Source organism: Triturus cristatus, chromosome 3_2 (assembly GCF_964204655.1).
Source record: "Triturus cristatus chromosome 3_2, aTriCri1.1, whole genome shotgun sequence".
Lineage (NCBI taxonomy): Eukaryota > Metazoa > Chordata > Amphibia > Caudata > Salamandridae > Triturus > Triturus cristatus.
Genome location: NC_140584.1, coordinates 695,277,370 through 695,296,766, shown reverse-complemented (window position 1 = coordinate 695,296,766; position 19,397 = coordinate 695,277,370). Strand labels below are relative to the sequence as shown.

The window sequence follows — 19,397 nt, the reverse complement described above, 5'->3', positions numbered from 1 at the left end:
GAGGCTCGAATGGTGAGAGCTTTAAGACATGGCTTCAGTATTGAATTACGGGCCAATCTCTACCACTTCTGGAATGAAGCCCTAGTTAAAATGGATAGTTAATCCAGAACATAGATTTTACTTAACAAGGTTAAGATTAAATACAATCGAATTTATTGTTGCTTTTTCTTGGACAGGATCTTGGTTTGCATCTTTATCATGATGTCCACGTGATGCTTCTTCTACTCAAACTACGACGCATTTTATGCTATTTTGCACTTTATACCGCACCTTGAGAGTTCTCTTTTTATGCCCAATTTTATTGTGCGAGTACTTTACATCTCACCAAGAAGGGATGGATTTTTTTAAACGTTTATCTTCTATGGAAATCTGTTTTGTTGTTCTTACATATTTTTTGTTGCTATCAAACTAAGAAAGAGGTATGCTTTATAAAATTGGAAATGTTCTCAAGCCTGTTGACTTTATTTTATTCTTTTATGGTATTTTTTCATTACTGAATAAAGATGGGGGAGTGAGAGAAATAAGGGGGATATGGTGATTACCAGCTGAGGAGTGGCGAGGAAGGAGGCAAACAAGAGAGATCTGGTTTTGTCCCCCCCTACAGGCCGTAAGGATCTACCAACGTTCTTGTTTTAAGACTGTACAGTGACATAGCACACTGAGAAAGGGAGTTTCATCTAAATGAAATTTCACCAGCGTACACAAGTTGAAGTGAACGAGGGCCCTACGGGCGCTTGGGGGAACAGAATGGGTAAAAAGAAAATGCCTTTTTGAATGTTACTGTGAAAACAAATTCAATGTTCTAGCTGGGAGAGAGACAGGGGTGAAATGGGATGAGAGAGAAAGAGAAGGAAGAGTGAGATTAGAGAAGAGAGAAAACAATAGAGGCAAGAGGCAGAAAAATAGAAGAAGAGGAGATAGAAAAGTTGGAACATGGAGTAAATGAATGGGAGAGAAGCAGAGAAATGCATTGAAGGATGGTATAGGATGGAAAGAGAGGTAAGATAAAGGGTAGAAGAGACTAGCTAAATGTGGCTAAAATTTAGGAAACAAGGGTAGAACAAGAGATTAGTACAGAGACAGTTGGGTGTAAGTTGGGAAGTGAAAATGTAGAAAGACAGAGAAAGAAAGAGCAGGGGATAACAAATCAAATGATGGGGAGAGGAAGGATAGAGAGACAGAGAGGGGTTAGAGGGAAGGGAGACCAAGTGAGGAATGATAAACTGAGTGGAGGGAGAGGTAGAACAAGGGATTGGTAATAGACAGAGACAGAGAGAACAGTGGGAAGCAAAAGTAGAAAAGAGGAGACAACAAATGGTGAGAGAAAAGAGAAAATAGTGAAGCAAAGGAATGCGAGTGGAGAGGAAGAAGAGAACTGGTCTCAAGTTTCCTGCTCTGTAAGAACATAAGAATATATGTAGTGCCACACACGATCTACCTCAGTTCTGTTGCGGTCCAGCAGTTTAGAGATTCAGGTAGAGGTTGATAGGATTCTGAATCTGAACTGAAGTGCCAAATCGGGAAAGGTATCTACTGGTGGAATTTCTTTCACCGCAGGATAGTATGGTAAAGGAAATACCACAGATGGATTCTCCTCTGGTTACAGCTCTGCCTCCAGAAATAGGAGATTTTTCTGTCACCAGACTCTAATTCTGGTCCTCGGCTTGCCCAGTGGCACAACGGAACAAGCCTCTTCACCCAGCCGGTAAGCCTTTGGAAGCTAGTGGGACTTAAATGATTCATAAAACGAGGAAAACCAAGCCTTTGAAAATCTCTGGAAAATTTCCTTGTGTGGAAAGGTAGGGGTTGGATACAGCAAGCAGTCACTGCATGCTGCAGAGCAGTAATTGGGACAAAATGAAATTTTACTTTACGTTTTATACAAGGCACAGGGAAATGTGCAGGCGAATGGGAAGTGGGCGAGTGAGAGATGTATAGATTGAGGGAGAAAGAAAGACAGAGAGGGAAAGAAAAGGAGTACAAGAGTAAGGTAAATTGTGAGAACAAACAAAGTGGTGGAGCAGGTAAGAGATGGCACTCAATATGGTTATAGAAAGGCACACAGTACAGAAACAGCACTGATAGCTGGATTAGAGGACTGAGGTCCATTCTAGATGGTGAAGGTCGGGCAGCTTTGATATTATTAGATCTCTCAGCGGCCTTTGCTACAGTCAATCATAATATCCTTATTGCTTAACTAGGAATAGGTGGACTTGCACACAAATTGATAACCTTTTTTTCTAGTGAATAGATTCAACCATGTTGCTATGGGCCACATAATCTCTGAACAGTTTTGCCTGCCCTGGGGCATACCTCAAGGCTCATCACTGAGCCCTACTCTTTTTTAATCTCTATGTTACTCCCGTGGCAAGACTTATAAAATTGTTGGGTGTCTCAGTGGTATCGTAAGCCGATGACACCCAAATTGTGGCATCCATATCAAGCAATCATGAGGAGACTGCTCATAGGTTTAGCTCCTGTGTGTCGCAGGTAGAATGCTGGATGACATCAAACTGCCTAAAGCTTAACTCCAGAAAGACTGAGGTCCTTCTTTTTGGTAAAGACAACTCCTTCTGGTCACGCAGCTGGTGGCCGCAAGATATTGGGGTTCCACCCACACCAGTGCGGAAAGTGAGGAACTTAGGAATCTTTTTTGATGATAAACTCAATTTTGAAGATCAGGTCAGTGCTCTTGCATCATCAGTATTCTTTACTCTAAGAATGATCAGAATTATCCCTTTGGACCTTCAGAAGATGGTGGTACAACTTTGGTCCTAGCTAAACTGGACTATGGGAACGCCCTTTTCGTCAGCATACGGAAAAAATCCCTACTAAAACTCCAGATGCTGCAGAATGACTCAGCTCGGCTTCTTGCAAGAATCTCAAAATATCAATCAGCATCACAGCATTAATCAAGCTGCACTGGCTCCCAGTTGCAAAGAGGATTGAATTTAAGGCGCTTTGTATTGCTTTTAAGGTACTGCACAATTTTGGTCCTTACTATCTTCGTGAGAAATTTGTCTGGTGCACCTGTCCTAGGACACTCAGATCCTCAGAAGCAAAACTTTTATTATTAACTCAGGTTGAAAGAGTTTCATGGGGAGGAAGAGGTTTTCTCCTGAAGGCCGCAAAACTATGAACTCCCTCCCGGCGAATCTAAGGAAGTGCCCAGACCTCTTATTGTTTTGAAAACTCCTGAAGACTTGGCTTTTTAGTCAATAGAGTTGTTGTATTTTTATCTCACCTTCCCTTTCGTGTTTAGAACAGCAGCAGCGCCAAGATGCCTCAGGGCATTCGAGCACTATATAAAATTATAAACCAAATCTACAAGAAAGAGAAAGAATAGGAGGCAGAGTGAAGGTAGGGAGTGAGAGAAAGATGGAAGGCTATGCAGAATGAGATGAAGAAAGGCAGAGAAAGGGAGAGTGACAGAAATGGGAATGATTTGGAATGATAGAGACAGACAGAAATTCATACAGATGAATGCACTGGGTGAGAATGAGAAAGTAGAGGTGAAAAAGAGCACAGAGAGAGGGGAGAGACTGAAGGGTAATATAGGGATGTATGTACGTTGGAGAGACAGGGTGAAAGCATAGATAGCGTCTAGGAGATAACAGAAAAGGCTGTAATGAGGCGAGAGTGGGTCCTGCAGCAGGTTGCATATTCAGAACATGTCAACGATGCAAAGGTCATTAAGTACCAAGCTGTGTGTGACCCCTCTCCTCCCCCATATATCACATGCAGAGAGGCTTCTGTGTGACAACCAAAGAAAGACTCGGTGGGGCGCACCGTGGATGCCTAAGGGTTATCAGGGAGCTTGGCAACCACCGCAGGGTAGCAGTCCAAGGGCCCACTGATGCACTGTTCAACGATGAGCAGTTACATCAGTGATCCGAGAGTGAGCTGGCACCTCAGGCACCTGTGACTGAGCAGGAGCTTCCGTGTAGGAGTGAGCAAGAGCTACAAGGCTGAAGGTGGACCAGAGAGATCAGAGACCCGAGGGTGAGCTGCACACCAAAGGAACCAGAGAGTGGGCAAGAGCTGCAAGGCTAAGGGTGGACCAGAGAGCTCAGAGACCAGAGACCCGAGGGTGAGCTGCACACCAAAGGAACCAGAGAGTGGGCAAGAGCTACAAGGCTGAAGGTGGACCAGAGAGCTCAGAGACCAGAGACCCGAGGGTGAGCTGCACAACAAAGGAACCAGAGAGTGAGCAAGAGCTACAAGGCTGAAGGAGGACCAGAGACCCGAGGGTGAGCTGCACACCAAAGGAACCAGAGAGTGGGCAAGAGCTGCAAGGCTAAGGGTGGACCAGAGAGCTCAGAGACCAGAGACCCGAGGGTGAGCTGCACACCAAAGGAACCAGAGAGTGGGCAAGAGCTACAAGGCTGAAGGTGGACCAGAGAGCTCAGAGACCAGAGACCCGAGGGTGAGCTGCACAACAAAGGAACCAGAGAGTGAGCAAGAGCTACAAGGCTGAAGGAGGACCAGAGACCCGAGGGTGAGCTGCACACCAAAGGAACCAGAGAGTGGGCAAGAGCTACAAGGCTAAGGGTGGACCAGAGAGCTCAGAGACCAGAGACCCGAGGGTGAGCTGCACACCAAAGGAACCAGAGAGTGGGCAAGAGCTACAAGGCTGAAGGTGGACCAGAGAGCTCAGAGACCAGAGACCCGAGGGTGAGCTGCACAACAAAGGAACCAGAGAGTGAGCAAGAGCTACAAGGCTGAAGGTGGACCAGAGAGATCAGAGACCAGAGACCCGAGGGTGAGCTGCACACCAAAGGAACCAGAGAGTGGGCAAGAGCTGCAAGGCTGAAGGTGGACCAGAGAGATCAGAGACCAGAGACCCGAGGGTGAGCTGCACACCAAAGGAACCAGAGAGTGGGCAAGAGCTGCAAGGCTGAAGGTGGACCGGAGAGATCAGAGACCAGAGACCCGAGGGTGAGCTGCACACCAAAGGAACCAGAGAGTGGGCAAGAGCTGCAAGGCTGAAGGTGGACCAGAGATATCCCGGACCAGAGACCCGAGGGTGAGCTGCACACCAAAGGAACCAGAGAGTGGGCAAGAGCTGCAAGGCTGAAGGTGGACCAGAGAGCTCAGAGACCAGAGACCCGAGGGTGAGCTGCACAACAAAGGAACCAGAGAGTGGGCAAGAGCTGCAAGGCTGAAGGTGGACCGGAGAGATCAGAGACCAGAGACCCGAGGGTGAGCTGCACACCAAAGGAACCAGAGAGTGGGCAAGAGCTGCAAGGCTGAAGGTGGACCAGAGAGCTCAGAGACCAGAGACCCGAGGGTGAGCTGCACAACAAAGGAACCAGAGAGTGGGCAAGAGCTACAAGGCTGAAGGTGGACCAGAGATATCCCGGACCAGAGACCCGAGGGTGAGCTGCACACCAAAGGAACCAGAGAGTGGGCAAGAGCTGCAAGGCTGAAGGTGGACCAGAGAGATCAGAGACCAGAGACCCGAGGGTGAGCTGCACACCAACGGAATCAGAGAGTGGGCATGAGCTGCAAGGCTGAAGGTGGACCAGAGATATCCCGGACCAGAGACCCGAGGGTGAGCTGCACACCAAAGGAACCAGAGAGTGGGCAAGAGCTGCAAGGCTGAAGGTGGACCAGAGAGCTCAGAGACCAGAGACCCGAGGGTGAGCTGCACAACAAAGGAACCAGAGAGTGGGCAAGAGCTACAAGGCTGAAGGTGGACCAGAGAGATCAGAGACCAGAGACCAGAGACCCGAGGGTGAGCTGCACACCAAAGGAACCAGAGAGTGGGCAAGAGCTACAAGGCTGAAGGTGGACCAGAGATATCCCGGACCAGAGACCCGAGGGTGAGCTGCACACCAAAGGAACCAGAGAGTGGGCAAGAGCTGCAAGGCTGAAGGTGGACCAGAGAGCTCAGAGACCAGAGACCCGAGGGTGAGCTGCACACCAAAGGAACCAGAGAGTGAGCAAGAGCTACAAGGCTGAAGGTGGACCAGAGAGCTCAGAGACCAGAGACCCGAGGGTGAGCTGCACACCAAAGGAACCAGAGAGTGAGCAAGAGCTACAAGGCTGAAGGTGGACCAGAGAGCTCAGAGACCAGAGACCCGAGGGTGAGCTGCACACCAAAGGAACCAGAGAGTGGGCAAGAGCTCCAAGGCTGAAGGTGGACCAGAGATATCCCGGACCAGAGACCCGAGGGTGAGCTGCACACCAAAGGAACCAGCGAGTGGGCAAGAGCTACAAGGCTGAAGGTGGACCAGAGAGCTCAGAGACCAGAGACCCGAGGGTGAGCTGCACACCAAAGGAACCAGAGAGTGAGCAAGAGCTACAAGGCTGAAGGTGGATCAGAGAGCTCAGAGACCAGAGACCCGAGGGTGAGCTGCACACCAAAGGAACCAGAGAGTGGGCAAGAGCTCCAAGGCTGAAGGTGGACCAGAGAGCTCAGAGACCAGAGACCCGAGGGTGAGCTGCACAACAAAGGAACCAGAGAGTGGGCAAGAGCTACAAGGCTGAAGGTGGACCAGAGAGATCAGAGACCAGAGACCCGAGGGTGAGCTGCACACCAAAGGAACCAGAGAGTGGGCAAGAGCTCCAAGGCTGAAGGTGGACCAGAGATATCCCGGACCAGAGACCCGAGGGTGAGCTGCACACCAAAGGAACCAGAGAGTGGGCAAGAGCTGCAAGGCTGAAGGTGGACCAGAGAGATCAGAGACCAGAGACCCGAGGGTGAGCTGCACACCAATGGGGGCAAGAGGCTCGATGCCTTAGGGTGAGCAGTTCCAGACCTAAGTATAAACATAATGCCTCTGGATCCTATTGATTCATTGGAAATGAGGATCCATAAAGATTGGCAGGAGCTTCAGGTCCTTGTGGCAGGCAGAGGATTCAGGCATCAGAGGTTGAGCATGACCTAAGAGAACTAAGGGTAAGCCACAGATGCAGGGACGGATGCAGGGACAGATGCAGGGACAGATGCAGGGACGGATGCAGGGACGGATGCAGGGACGGATGCAGGGATATGCTGATGGAAAGGTTTATAGACCTGGAGACGAGTTTGAGGAGAAGTATGATCGAACTGTAGTGGAATTATAGTGTTTCCACTCTTAACCACCTCGACTAAACCAACAATATTTAAAATGCTTCATTTACTATAAATGTCTGCCAAATGTGGGCGCCTAATACTAACTCCGACATGTTTCATGAAAGGTCGTGTTCTGCAAATGTATCCCACTTGTTTTGGACCCCGAGCCTATTTTTAGTCCCAATCCGACCCTCTGCTCTGGGCATTGTACTAATAACTCTGAGATTAGGGCTGCCAAATGCAGCTGGCACATGCCTAACAGAGCCCCCAGTTTGGGTGCAGATACCGGCCTCCGCGATGGTGGGCTGGGGTGGCAGAGCTCTGGAGCACCCATCCCATCCATTTACTGAAAAAACCAGAATCGTGGAGGTTTTGGGAGACATTTAACGCCTGGTTGTTCCCAGAGATGTTGGCGGTGGTATGCTTGCTGCGCTTTGTGGTTTGCTCGCCTCAGCGCCATGAATCTTGGGTGCTAGTGCACTCTAGAAATATGGAATGACATAAAACTGAATGTGTCAGAGTACTGTGGCACGTATACAGTAACTTACCATTGTAGCAGGCCCAGTGCATGGGAGTGTAACCTTGATTGTCTCTTAAGCTGCAGTCGCCCTCGGAAAGTGCTATTTGTAACAGCTCGCTCAGCCATGTGGCGTGACCTCGAGCCGCGGCATAGTGCAAAGGGGTTCGTCCTCTTACATCCTGGCACAGTATGGACGCCTCTTGATCCAACAGCATTTGAACACACTCCTCGTGGCCTGTCATAATCTGATATAAAGAAACACTGGTTAGAAAAAACTTACGTTCGGTCTACTGACTTACCTCCTTGAACTGCCACGTCATACGTCTCATACTACATGAATAGGAACAGTATTAAGAATAACAACCGATCTAGCACTAAGTAAGCTAAGTACCGCTCCACCAACAGAGGCACATAACGTAAACGTTTGCCATTCAAGTGCAATATTGCACCAACATTTGAACCCAATAGAGCAAATGAACATTTGCGCCAACTAACGTGGGAATGAACGTATTCACTACTAATGTCGTTCTTGCACAAGGCACGGACTAAATATGATGTGGTACAAAAGTCTTTGCAAATTCTGAGTCTGGCAGCTCAAACCTCACATATGGACGGCAGTAAGCCAGGCAGCGCTATGCCTGTGAATTGCATTAGTACACTTGTGAGCAACAGATTAGAATGAGTAATTTCTTCTTTTGGGCTATTAAAACTCATACATTTATCCATTCCAATGGTCTCATCCGAGAACTACTTAAACAGCAAAGTAAAGGTTCCAACATTTGGTAACACCGGATCTGCACAATACTTCAGTGCCTCTTAATTCTGTGCAGACATGTTTGCACAGTGACCATTTTCAAACAGACAGCAGACAGGTACCCCCGCATCCCCCATAAACACAACCATTAAACCTACCCATAGGTGGCAAATTATAAACGATTGTTTCCTCTGTAGATATTTAATCTTGAATTCAAATGATTTTATTGAAATAAGAAAACAGAATGGTTTCGAGCACGACCAAGCACAATTCCAATCTTCAATTCAACTACCAAACAACTGCTTTAGATGCGGACACTTAGTTTGCAAATGTTGAATCTTAATTGATCGTTCCGTAATTTTTTCAAAGCAGGTCCGTTGTAGGAAAATTGTTTCTACAAAGGTAGAGAAAAATAGTGGCCTCAGCAACCCTAAGTGCTTGTGACCATGTCGAGGAAAAAAAGATTCAGAAAATGTATGCAAAATGATGAAAGTGCGGTTTTACATCTGGAGCCGCAGGTGAACAACAGGTGCAGCTCGTCCCTTGGTAGAAATGATCTTTAAACCCATGTGGTTTCTGGGGAACCTCATAGCAAGCACATAGCCAAGATACTACAGAGCTCCCTGAAGCCCAATAAACATCTGGCGTCCATCTTGAAAACATTAGTACTGCCAAGATAATGCTCGAGAGATCTTTCAGATTGAACCCCATGGAGTCGTACTCTGCGTTCGTGGCAAGAGTTTTGTCGAAGGAAGCGTACTGGTGAGTAGGGTGGATCATATGTACATCTGTGATCACGGGGTATAGAGTTTTTTCTTCCCCAAAGTGCTACATACTCCTTGTCAGAAGATGGTTAGCGGGCAAACTCACCTAGAAAGCCGGAGGATTTTTGTTGATACAATGCAACAAAAAAGTAGCCTTCCTATAAAATATTTTACATCACATTAATGACGAGGCTCAGAATCCGGACCCATTAAGTATGCCCTCTCTGGATTCAGGCCCAACTGAAAGGACACACTAATGAAATACCACATAAAGATGCTTGCAAAAAAAAAAAATGAAGCTAAGGCAAAGGAAAGAAAGATCCTTCAGATAATTTGTTAAAATTAGCAGGGTAAGCGGATAGCTGTGGTTTAGATCACACTGATATATTTAGCAGAAGCCTCAAGACTTTGCTCGTATCAAAAACATGTGCCTATCTCTAAACCCATAGTTTGTCTCCCTTTGGTCTCCCTTCCTGAACACTTTCCCGCATCCAGCTTGGTCTTCTGTCTGGAAGCTCTTGTGCTATTTTGGGATTCATAAACACGCACAATAATAAACAACTAAATAAATGAATCCCTGTGTCAATGGCTGGACACAAAGTTGGTCTGTTGCGAGCCCTTTAAAGCTGCCGGAGGAAGGGGTGACTTCTCCCAGTAGTCACGGTGCTCCCTGCACAGAATAACGTAGGTGAATCGGACAGGTGTCTCCTTTGGAGGGTCACAGCTGAGAGGAAAACCACAGAAGGAAAAAAAACTCCTTTACCAATCTGCAAGGCCTCCCCCCCCCCCCACACCCCTCCCCCCCTGACGACATTAGGGACAAAAGGGAGCTAAACAGGTTAATTGACTCAGAGTCAGCGGATCTACAAAGAAGTGGATCTAAATCTGCCTAGATGAAAATAAGCCAAAACAACAATTGATGGACAGAATGCAGAACAATGTCATACATTCACCCCAGTACAGAGATCTAGGCCTAAATCCATCGTTTTTTTGCTCACCATGCCATTCTAGTTTGAACCTAGCCATATGCAAATCAGTCTTGACCCTGTGCCCCATGGGAACAGTCCAGCCCGAACTGCCAAGCCAGGTCCTCCCTGGACTGGAAACAAGCATCCTAGGACCGGTTTTGGGGTTTCACCCCTCTTCAGCCAGGATAGCTTGATTCCAGTGACATGGAGAGCACAGGACCCACGTCTGGGCATACCCTTCCCACTCGGGGTGACAAATGCAAAAACAACAGTTGATGGACAGAATGCAGAACAATGTCATACACTTACCCCAGTAGAGAGATCTGGGCCTAAATCCATCGTTTTTTTGCTCACCATGCCATTCCAGTTTGAACCCAGCCATATGCAAATCAGTCTTGACCCTGTGCCTCATGGGAACGTCCAGCCCGAACTGCCAAGCCAGGTCCTCCCTGGACTGGAAACAAGCATCCTAGGACCGGTTTCAGGGTTTCACCCCTCTTCAGCCAGGATAGCTTGATTCCAGTGGCATGGAGAGCCCGGGACTCCGGTCTGAGCATACCCGTCCCACTCGGGGTGACAAGTGGGACGGGGATGAAAATAAGAGCAAAGCTCTGTCGGGCAACAGAAAAGGGCAGTTGCACATGGAACGATCCAAATCTGCTGAGTAAAATCAGGGACAAAAACGGGAAGCAAATGCACTGCAATGCATCCATCTTTCTAAGTGCCTTTTATGCCAAAAGCAGGAAGTTACCTCAGAGGCAGAGACTCTGCTGAATCCCGGATTCTCCTGCTCCGGTTACCTGCCATGATCCTGCAGCGACAAGTTGCAGCATCACGTCAAGCCCATCACCATAAGAGTCTTAGCATCAAAACTTTACCACCTGAAGATCTATGCGCAGTACCATACTCTCTCTTCCAGTCCTTCCCAGAGCTCTAATGATTTTTGTGGTTTGGAAGGTCAAGGGTCAAAAGGGCCTCAAAGGGCACAATGCATGCATCAAGGGTATGAAATAGGAAGTGGGGCCCAAAAAGAATGATCTGGGTAATTATTGGAGGCTCCTCTTGACTGGCCCCTGACAGGCTGCCTAGTTATTCTTCTATTGAACCAAGATTGGTTTGAGTAACTATCAAGGACTCGCCACTAGGAGGCATCTTGCCTGAGCCACCATTGTACACCCCAGAAATACCTAGGATACTCTGAAGCGAGTCCGACAGGCTTTGGCAAGTTGAAGTCACTGTTGTCTTTGAGACCACTGAAGGGAGCACAACTGGTCACCAAAACTATTGATACTGCCAACGCTTGTTGTATCTAAGGAAAGGAGAGATAGAGAGATAGAGATAGAGAGAGAGAGAGGGGACCATACTTCTAAAATAATTTGTTATAATGCACGCCTAAATGGTTAGCATGCTCCAGTGGCATAAACCCCTGACCTGATGATCTGTCCACCGCAGGGCTGTCACAAACATTACCTACTCAGCATTGCGATGATTTTAAGCTCGGAAAAAGTAAAACTACCCCCAACACATAGGAGAAATCTCCCTGCGAATCAGAGACATTAGCTTTTTTTGTTTTTCGAAAATAGACTCCTGCTTTAGTTTGTTGTCACAAACCAATATTCTTTGCTAAGTGGACGCATCAAACATGCTGCTGCCTGGCGAAGCATTAGGAGGGGCTCCACGGAAGGCAGAGACACCTCCCCTGATGGGCAGTGCGGTCTATATATGGAGCACAGTCCTCTGCCAGGAGAGAGGGCGCCATTGCCTCGCCTCTGTGGTGGGCACCCGCCAGGCTCGAAATAAGCCCCTCAGTCTTCTATCTTTTTATGATACGTCACAGGCGCTCAGACACCTGGTGTGATGATGTGTGATTGTGACCTTATTCGTGCAGCAGGGGCGGAGGGCACTGATGACTTGAATATTTGCTACAGATTTCCGTACCAAGTCAGTAACACATGAGTGTCTTAGCTAATGGCACAGCTGGGGGAGTTTAAGATGAGATAGTCCAGGTTGTACCATTTGTTATAGACACACATCAGGACACGAGAAGAGGAAAGGGTACAGGCTGCATGCCACAGCCGAGGAAGATGCTCTTAGGAGAGCACTAACTTTTCCATACTGTAGGATAGAACACATCATTCAATTTCCCATTCATTGCAAGCCTGTGCGGAGGACACTACTCCGGAGTGAGTTCACTAAAGGGCCTGACATTCTAACATTTAGGGCAACAGCAAAGTAGTTTCATTACAGAGGGTGCACGATCACAACCCCCTGTAAGGATCACGGACTGCTTATCCTGAACCCAAGGAGCGAGACTGAAGGGCAAGACAGATGCTTCTCAGTTAAATGACATTGCTGTAAAGCCCAGAATTTGATGGACTACAAATACTACTCCCACAAAGGATCCCAGTCAGGGAAACACATTTAACGCTAGAAATATGTGCCAACATCTCAAAGTGATGCCAAAAACAAGGGTGTAAACAACAGCACTGCATGGAAGAGGCACTGCTAACTGGTAAAGCGCCCTGAAGGGCTTTCCGAAGAGACCTGTCATCTGATAATATACACTGCTCGAGTGCTGCATACAGGAAGGCTTCAGACTGCAGGGTCTATAGAAACTCCTACATGGCCAAGTCTTTCACCTGGACATGTATTTCAGAGATTGTACTAAAGGTAGATCCTGTTAAATGTGGTCTCTTCGGGAGGCAGCTATGAGTCCTCTACGCTTGCCGCCAGGAGCTGCCTGAAGCTCTTTGAAGATCGAATCCCTGGGGACAGTTACCAAGGTAGGGCCAAGTCTCTTAAACAGATGAAGTTTAACAAGAGGAACGGATAAGCCATCCAATGCCAGCTACCGTGTTGAAAACTAAAACAGCGATATGATTAAGCATTCACTGAAGACATGAGTTCTCTTTAGTCAACACGTGTTTCTTGTCTTATGTTGACTAATGTCCGGACTCCATTTCGTATTGTCATGTCTCCGCGTGCTTTGCACGAGAAGAGTCCTACCTTTTCGCTAGTTGCTCTTGTAATCTGCCTAGTAACAGTCTATACATAGCTCCTTTGTCCGTCTGGCGCATGTCCAGACTTGACCACATCTGTTATCAGTTAGTCCTTGTTTGACCATGTTTTCGAGGGCTCAGGAAATTGTTAACTCCGCCCATATATTGATCATGTATCGAAAATGTCCATAAATGGTAATGAATTTTGCTCTATGTTGTATCCACCCACTTATGAGCCCCTTTGTTGTGTATAAAAGGGGACCACGTACGCAAGTTCTTTGTGCTACTCTATGCAATACTGAAGAGTGTTGTGTAGGTTGTAGGACCACCCTTAAGGGTTAATAAACTCTGTCTTTGTATTTGCAGTTTCCGTGCCAACTTCCTTCTAGCTTTCGTTACAGGAGAGCGAACCCTTGTATTTTGCGGGCCTAGCTGGGGCCTGTACTCATCAATTGGCGCTCGTCACATGGGGCTCATCGGTGACTCGGATGCTCGAAGGACTGGTCGTGACGAAGGTGAGGAATTTGGCCGGGGATGTGATCACTGCCAGCGGCGTCTTTTAGTCCTGGCATCCCAAGGTTTCTTCCTTCCCTTCCGAGCTGACCATCTGGGTGGCGCCGGTCCTCGACTGAGACCTCTTCTGTCGGTTTGCCGCGTGATAGCCGTTTGGGCGAATTTTGGAACTTGGCAGTTGGAATCTGGACGCTCTTGATTGGTAAGAACCGTTGTACGGTACTTGCTCCGAGTTTTGAAGCCTGGGTTAGCTATTTGAGTTTGATTTGTGATGACCGGTCATATTTTGTATTGATTACTGTGAGAATATATGCGTTGCAACACATATAGGCAGGTAATGTGGAGATATTTCTCCGGAGTTGTTTAAATTTGAACGGCGCAACGTTTAAGTGCCATTTTTGATAATACTGCATATTTTGCATTATTTTTGAGCATGCCTGCTTTTAGCGCACTCCGTAAGTGGTGCTGCTGCTTTGGAAACCGGTTAAATCTTGAGGAATCCGCTCCAGCCCCCCCAGAGGGGACTCCTAATAGGGATATGTATGTGAAGCATGGTCTTTCCTCTATAATGTACAGCACAGTGTGGAGGAAATACACCAAAAAGGATCCTGAGTTACGATGGCCTTTGTATGGATCGTTTGATATGCGTAAGATTGAGTATGTGGAACAGTGTATGTGTAAACGGCGTGCTCAGCAAGACATGTTTGAATGTGTACGGTTATGGGTGAAGGAAGTGCGTGAGCGGGAGAAACGTGAGAAAGCGCTGATTGATAAAGAGCAACGGAAAAATGATCATGTGAGAGCGCAGAAAGCGAAGCGTCGGGAGGAAAGAGAACTGGCGGAGAGACAAGAGAAAGAGCGTAGGCTGCAAGTATCGGGTCAATATGCTGCCCGCCAGCCACTTTATCCTGTCCCTACTAATCTTGAAGATGATTTTCATTTATTAGATCGCTCTCCGCCCCCTTATGTTGGCGCGTCTGCCCCGAGGTCACAGGATTCTGGATCGGTTTCGGATAAGGTAGACACGCGGTCCATGTTATCAACTGATCGTATGGGTGAGCTTCGGAAAATTTCTCTTCGTGCGCTTAAGGGCAAGCTATCTCTTCCTGAATTATTGGAATTTTTGGAAAGTTGGCAGGATAGAGAAAAGTTATATTTTGTTGAAACTTTTTCTGATGAAGTGGTTACTGCCTTTCGGAAATATTCTGATGTTTTTGAGCCTGGTGATATAGTATTAGATTCTAAAGCATTACGTAACGGTGTCTTCTCTCCGTCTAAGGTACCCGATGCGGTCCGACGGCTGTTTGCATTGCGGGACGTGGCGTTTGAACTCAAAGAGAAAGCGCGCCAAAAGACAGGGGAGAAGGAGCAATCGAATCCACACGTCGGCGGGAAACAATCGTCTACCTCCCATTCAGATAAGAGTGAACTAGTGCATGCTAAACCGATGCGAGAGGCGGCACCTTTGTATGTTCCTCCTAAAGGAGCAGGAACTAGTTCAGACATGTCTTCCCCTGATGCCAGGGGATATTTTGTGTATAATTGGGTTTATACTCCCTGACATAGGACTGATGTTATGGCATTGAAGAATGCATTGCCTGACCCCCGCAAGAATCCAGCGGCCTTTTATGAAGAGGTCGAAGGGGCCTTGAATTCTTGTACTATGACTTTAGCAGATATAGATTTGTTCTTTGGGCTTATTTTACCACCGGATATGTGGCGATCCGTGCGGAAGGTGCATGATCAAGCCGCTTTGAAGGCCAAATGGTCTGAGATTGAGGATGAGGATAGGGAGAGAAAGCCCGCGCAAAAACCGCCCCAGCTTATTTTAGATCTTCCTGCTGCTATCTTGACTAAGTTGAAAACGATTATTCCCCCTAAAAAGATTGACTGGAATATGTTAGCCTCGTGTAAACAGAAGGTTGATGAATCAGTTTCAGACTTCTTTACGCGTTTTGAGGAAACATTTCATGATTTCAGTGGTCAGTCACTTACGGATGATACGGGTCGAGATCTTTTTGTTGATAAATATGTGGCGAATTTATTACCGGGAATAGCAGCTCGTTTAAAAGCGAGTGAAAATTCTTGGTCCACCTCGTCTCCGGCATCCCTCCTGACTATGGCTCAGTATTATGAGCGTCAGGAACAAGAAGCGAAGGGGCATGAGGAGAAGAAATCGAAAGATTTGAAAACTAAGGTGATTGTAGCACAAGTGTATGGTCCGCCTCGTCGGGGTGTTGAGAGAGGTAGAGGAGGATTTTATGGTCCTCCTTCGGGTCGGTCGGATGTTAATAGAAATCAATGTGCGTATTGCAAACAGTTGGGTCATTGGGCCAGGGATTGTCCGGTATTATATGCACCCCGTCAGGGACGTGGTCAGGGACCGCCGAGATGTAGAGGGGGCTTTTCGAATTTTAGAGGGAATTCCAATGATCGTGCTCGCTTTGAGCCTAACGTGCAGCAAGGAGATAGACCTAATGTGTTTGATCGGCAACCTCAGTATCAAATGTCTGGGAGTGACCGCTCTGGGTACCATGATTCGCAGCATGCGTATGATTGCGTTGGGTGGGGGTTGGAATCAGTTGAAGTGCCTGGTGATCAGAAGGGTCCTTATGTTACAGCCAATGTTCTGGGTTCTCCTGATCGGTTCCTAGTTGATACAGGAGCTACTCGCAGTGCGCTGTCCAAACAATTGGTTCCGAGGGCTCCCCCATCTGGCTTAATGGTTACATCGGTAGGGTTTGATGGTACACTCTCTCGAAGCCCTCTATCCCAACCCCTTGCATTTCATGTTGACCAATTTTCTGCACCCTGTCCGTTTTTGCTTGCTCCGAACACGCCTGACAACATTATGGGTCTTGATATGCTTAAGCACTTCAGAGCTACGATCCGCTGCTCCCCTACTGGAGTACGTGTGATATTAAACGATAATCACCCTATGACAGAACGGATGTGTGTGGTTGCAGAGGATACTGTATTAGCTTCTCTCCCTCGTACTTTGTGGGCCACTTCGGATACTGATGTGGGACAGATGGTGATTCCGCCTGTCCACATTAGTGTCCAGGAGGGTGCTGTGCTACCACGCCTCCCTCAGTATCGTATTTCCCAGGAGGGGGAGGAGGCACTCATAGATTGTGCAGGATTTGATCATGGTGGGAGTAGTGGAGGAAGTTCCATACAACGTCTGCAACAGTCCTATTTTACCCATTTTGAAGAAAGATACCGATACTAGGGTTTATCGTTTTATTATTGACTTAAGGGAGGTGAATAAGATAGTGATACCTCAGTATCCAGTGGTTTCTGATATCACGATGCTGCATACTCTGGTCCCGCCAACGGCGACCACATTTTCAGTTATCGATTTGAAAAATGCGTTCTTTTCGATTCCTATTCATCCTGATAGCCGGTACCTCTTCGGCTTCACTTTGAATAATCGGTCTTATAGATTTTGTAGAGTCCCTCAGGGTTATACAGAGAGTCCTAGTATTTACAGTCAAGCATTGAAACGACAATTGGATTCCTTTGTTCTGCCTGATGGTGTAGCCCTTATACAATATGTCGACGACATCTTGTTGGCGACCGACACTCTTGAGCTGTGTGAGAAGTGCACGTTATCCTTGCTTTCCTTTTTGGCATCACACAATCACAAAGTGTCGAAGAAGAAATTGCAATTTTGTAGACCAAAGGTGACTTACTTGGGTCACCTTTTGTCTAAGGAGGGGCGTGCACTCACACCAGATCGTATTTAAGCAATTTTGGACACGCCAGTACCTTCCACACAGAAGGACGTGCGTGCATTTTTGGGTCTTGCTTCTTTTTGTAGGCAATGGATATTGGGGTTTTCACACATAGCTAAGCCATTGTTAGCACTTTTGACAAAAGATACCCCAATTCCTCTTCCCTGGTCAAATAGTTGTGAAATTGCCTTTCAGAAATTGCGACAAGCCCTTTGCTCAGCACCAGTGTTAGGTACCCCTGATTATACGAAGCCTTTTACATTGTATGTACATGAGAAAGATGGATGTGCATTATCAGTTTTAGTGCAGATGCACGGCGACAAGCAGCGCCCTTGTGCATATTTTTCGGTCGTACTTGATCCTGTTGCCCGGGCATTGCCTGGTTGTTTTCGCTCGGTTGCGGCGACAGCTGTGTCAATACGCCAAAGCGAGGGAATTGTGTTATCTCATAAGCTGTTGGTATTAGTTCCCCATGCTGTTGATGCCCTGCTTAATCAGACAAAGACGCAGCATTTGACCAGTGCTCGTTTAACGGGATATGAATTGACGCTTTTGGCTCCTCATATTACGTTAAAGAGGTGTGCAACGTTAAATCCAGCCACATTGTTGCCGTTCCCGGAAACTCAGTCTGAAGCACGAAAAGCACATGACTGTATTCTTGTGACTGAGGAACAGACAAAGGGTCGTATTGATTTCCAGGATACGCCCTTTACAGATGTAGATGGAGAACTATGGGTGGACGGATCATGCCTGAAGCTACCAGATGGTACGACTTCAGCAGCGTATGCAATTACCACATTACAAACAATAGTGGAGACAGCACGCATACTGCAGAAATCAGCTCAAGCAGCGGAACTGATAGCATTAACACGAGCATGTGAGCTCAGTGTAGGATTGTGTGTGAATGTTTATACAGATAGCCGCTATGCCTTCGGAGTAGTGCACGACTTTGGACTACTCTGGAAGGAGAGAGGGTTTCTAACGTCACATGGAGCACAGATAATGTATGGAGAGTTAGTTCACAACCTTTTGACTGTATTAACATATCCAAAGAAGATTGCTATAGTTAAATGTAGTGCCCATAAAAAGGTGGTTGATAAAGTTGGAGAAGGGAATGCTTTGGCAGACCGGGTGGCACGAGAGACTGCGATGCAGCCTGACTCTACTGCAATGTATGTTGTGAAGTCACAGGCAGAAAGATGGCACGATGCTAGGAGAGAAGTGCTGGAGATACAGAGGACCGCTTCCGATAAGGAACGGGAGCAATGGTCCAATGATGGAGAATTAGATGATGAAGGGTGTTGGAGAAATAAGCAGATGGATAAATGGAAATTACCCACAGCTTTCGTACAACCTATGGTTCAGATGGCACATGGACTAGCGCATGTCGGAGCTTCCGCAATTGTAAAATTACTCACACGAGTTTGGGAGCATCCGGAGATCGCTAGTACGGCAAAGAGGGTAGTGCAGACTTGCATGATTTGCCTGAAGTATAACCCAGGAAAGGGTACACGAACTACAGCAGGAGGATTTGCAACACCTACTGCACCCTTTGAGGTTTTGCAGATGGATTACATTCAGCTTGAGCGCTGTAATAAATTGAAGTATGTTCTAGTAGTGGTTTGTGCCTTCAGTAAATGGGTTGAGGCATACCCTACGAAAGACAATACTGCAATGACTACAGCCAAGATGCTATTGAAGGAGTTCTTCCCTCGATATGGTGTTTGTAGATTGTTGTGGAGTGATAACGGACCTCATTTTATAGCAGACGTTATCAAGTATGTCTTGAAAGGACTGGGAATTACCCAGAAATTTCATGCAGTGTTTCACCCTCAGTCTGCGGGATTGGTTGAGAAATATAACGGTACTTTGAAGCTTAAGATCGCTAAGATCCAAGCTTCGACTTCTTTGACTTGGCCAGACGCTTTACCGCTGGCATTATTGTCAATTAGATCGATACAGCATTCTCGGACCGGTCTCACGCCATATGAGATCGTGTTTGGACGCCCAATGAATATTTGGGGTCCACCGAAACCGAAGTCAGTGTATGATGTACCTTGTGTAATGATGAATGATTATCTG

General features: G+C 47.1%; 1 protein-coding gene across 6 annotated transcripts in view; it reads right to left on the bottom strand.

Annotated features, from left to right (window-relative positions):
* Positions 1–19,397, bottom strand: part of ANKRD44 (ankyrin repeat domain 44) — a 744,373-nt gene that overhangs the window by 99,186 nt on the left and 625,790 nt on the right. For all 6 annotated transcript variants that reach the window (XM_085648750.1, XM_085648754.1, XM_085648751.1 and 3 more), the window contains exon 21: positions 7,609–7,825. In XM_085648750.1, the coding sequence (XP_085504876.1) occupies positions 7,609–7,825 (217 nt within the window). The remainder of the gene's footprint in view (positions 1–7,608; positions 7,826–19,397) is intronic.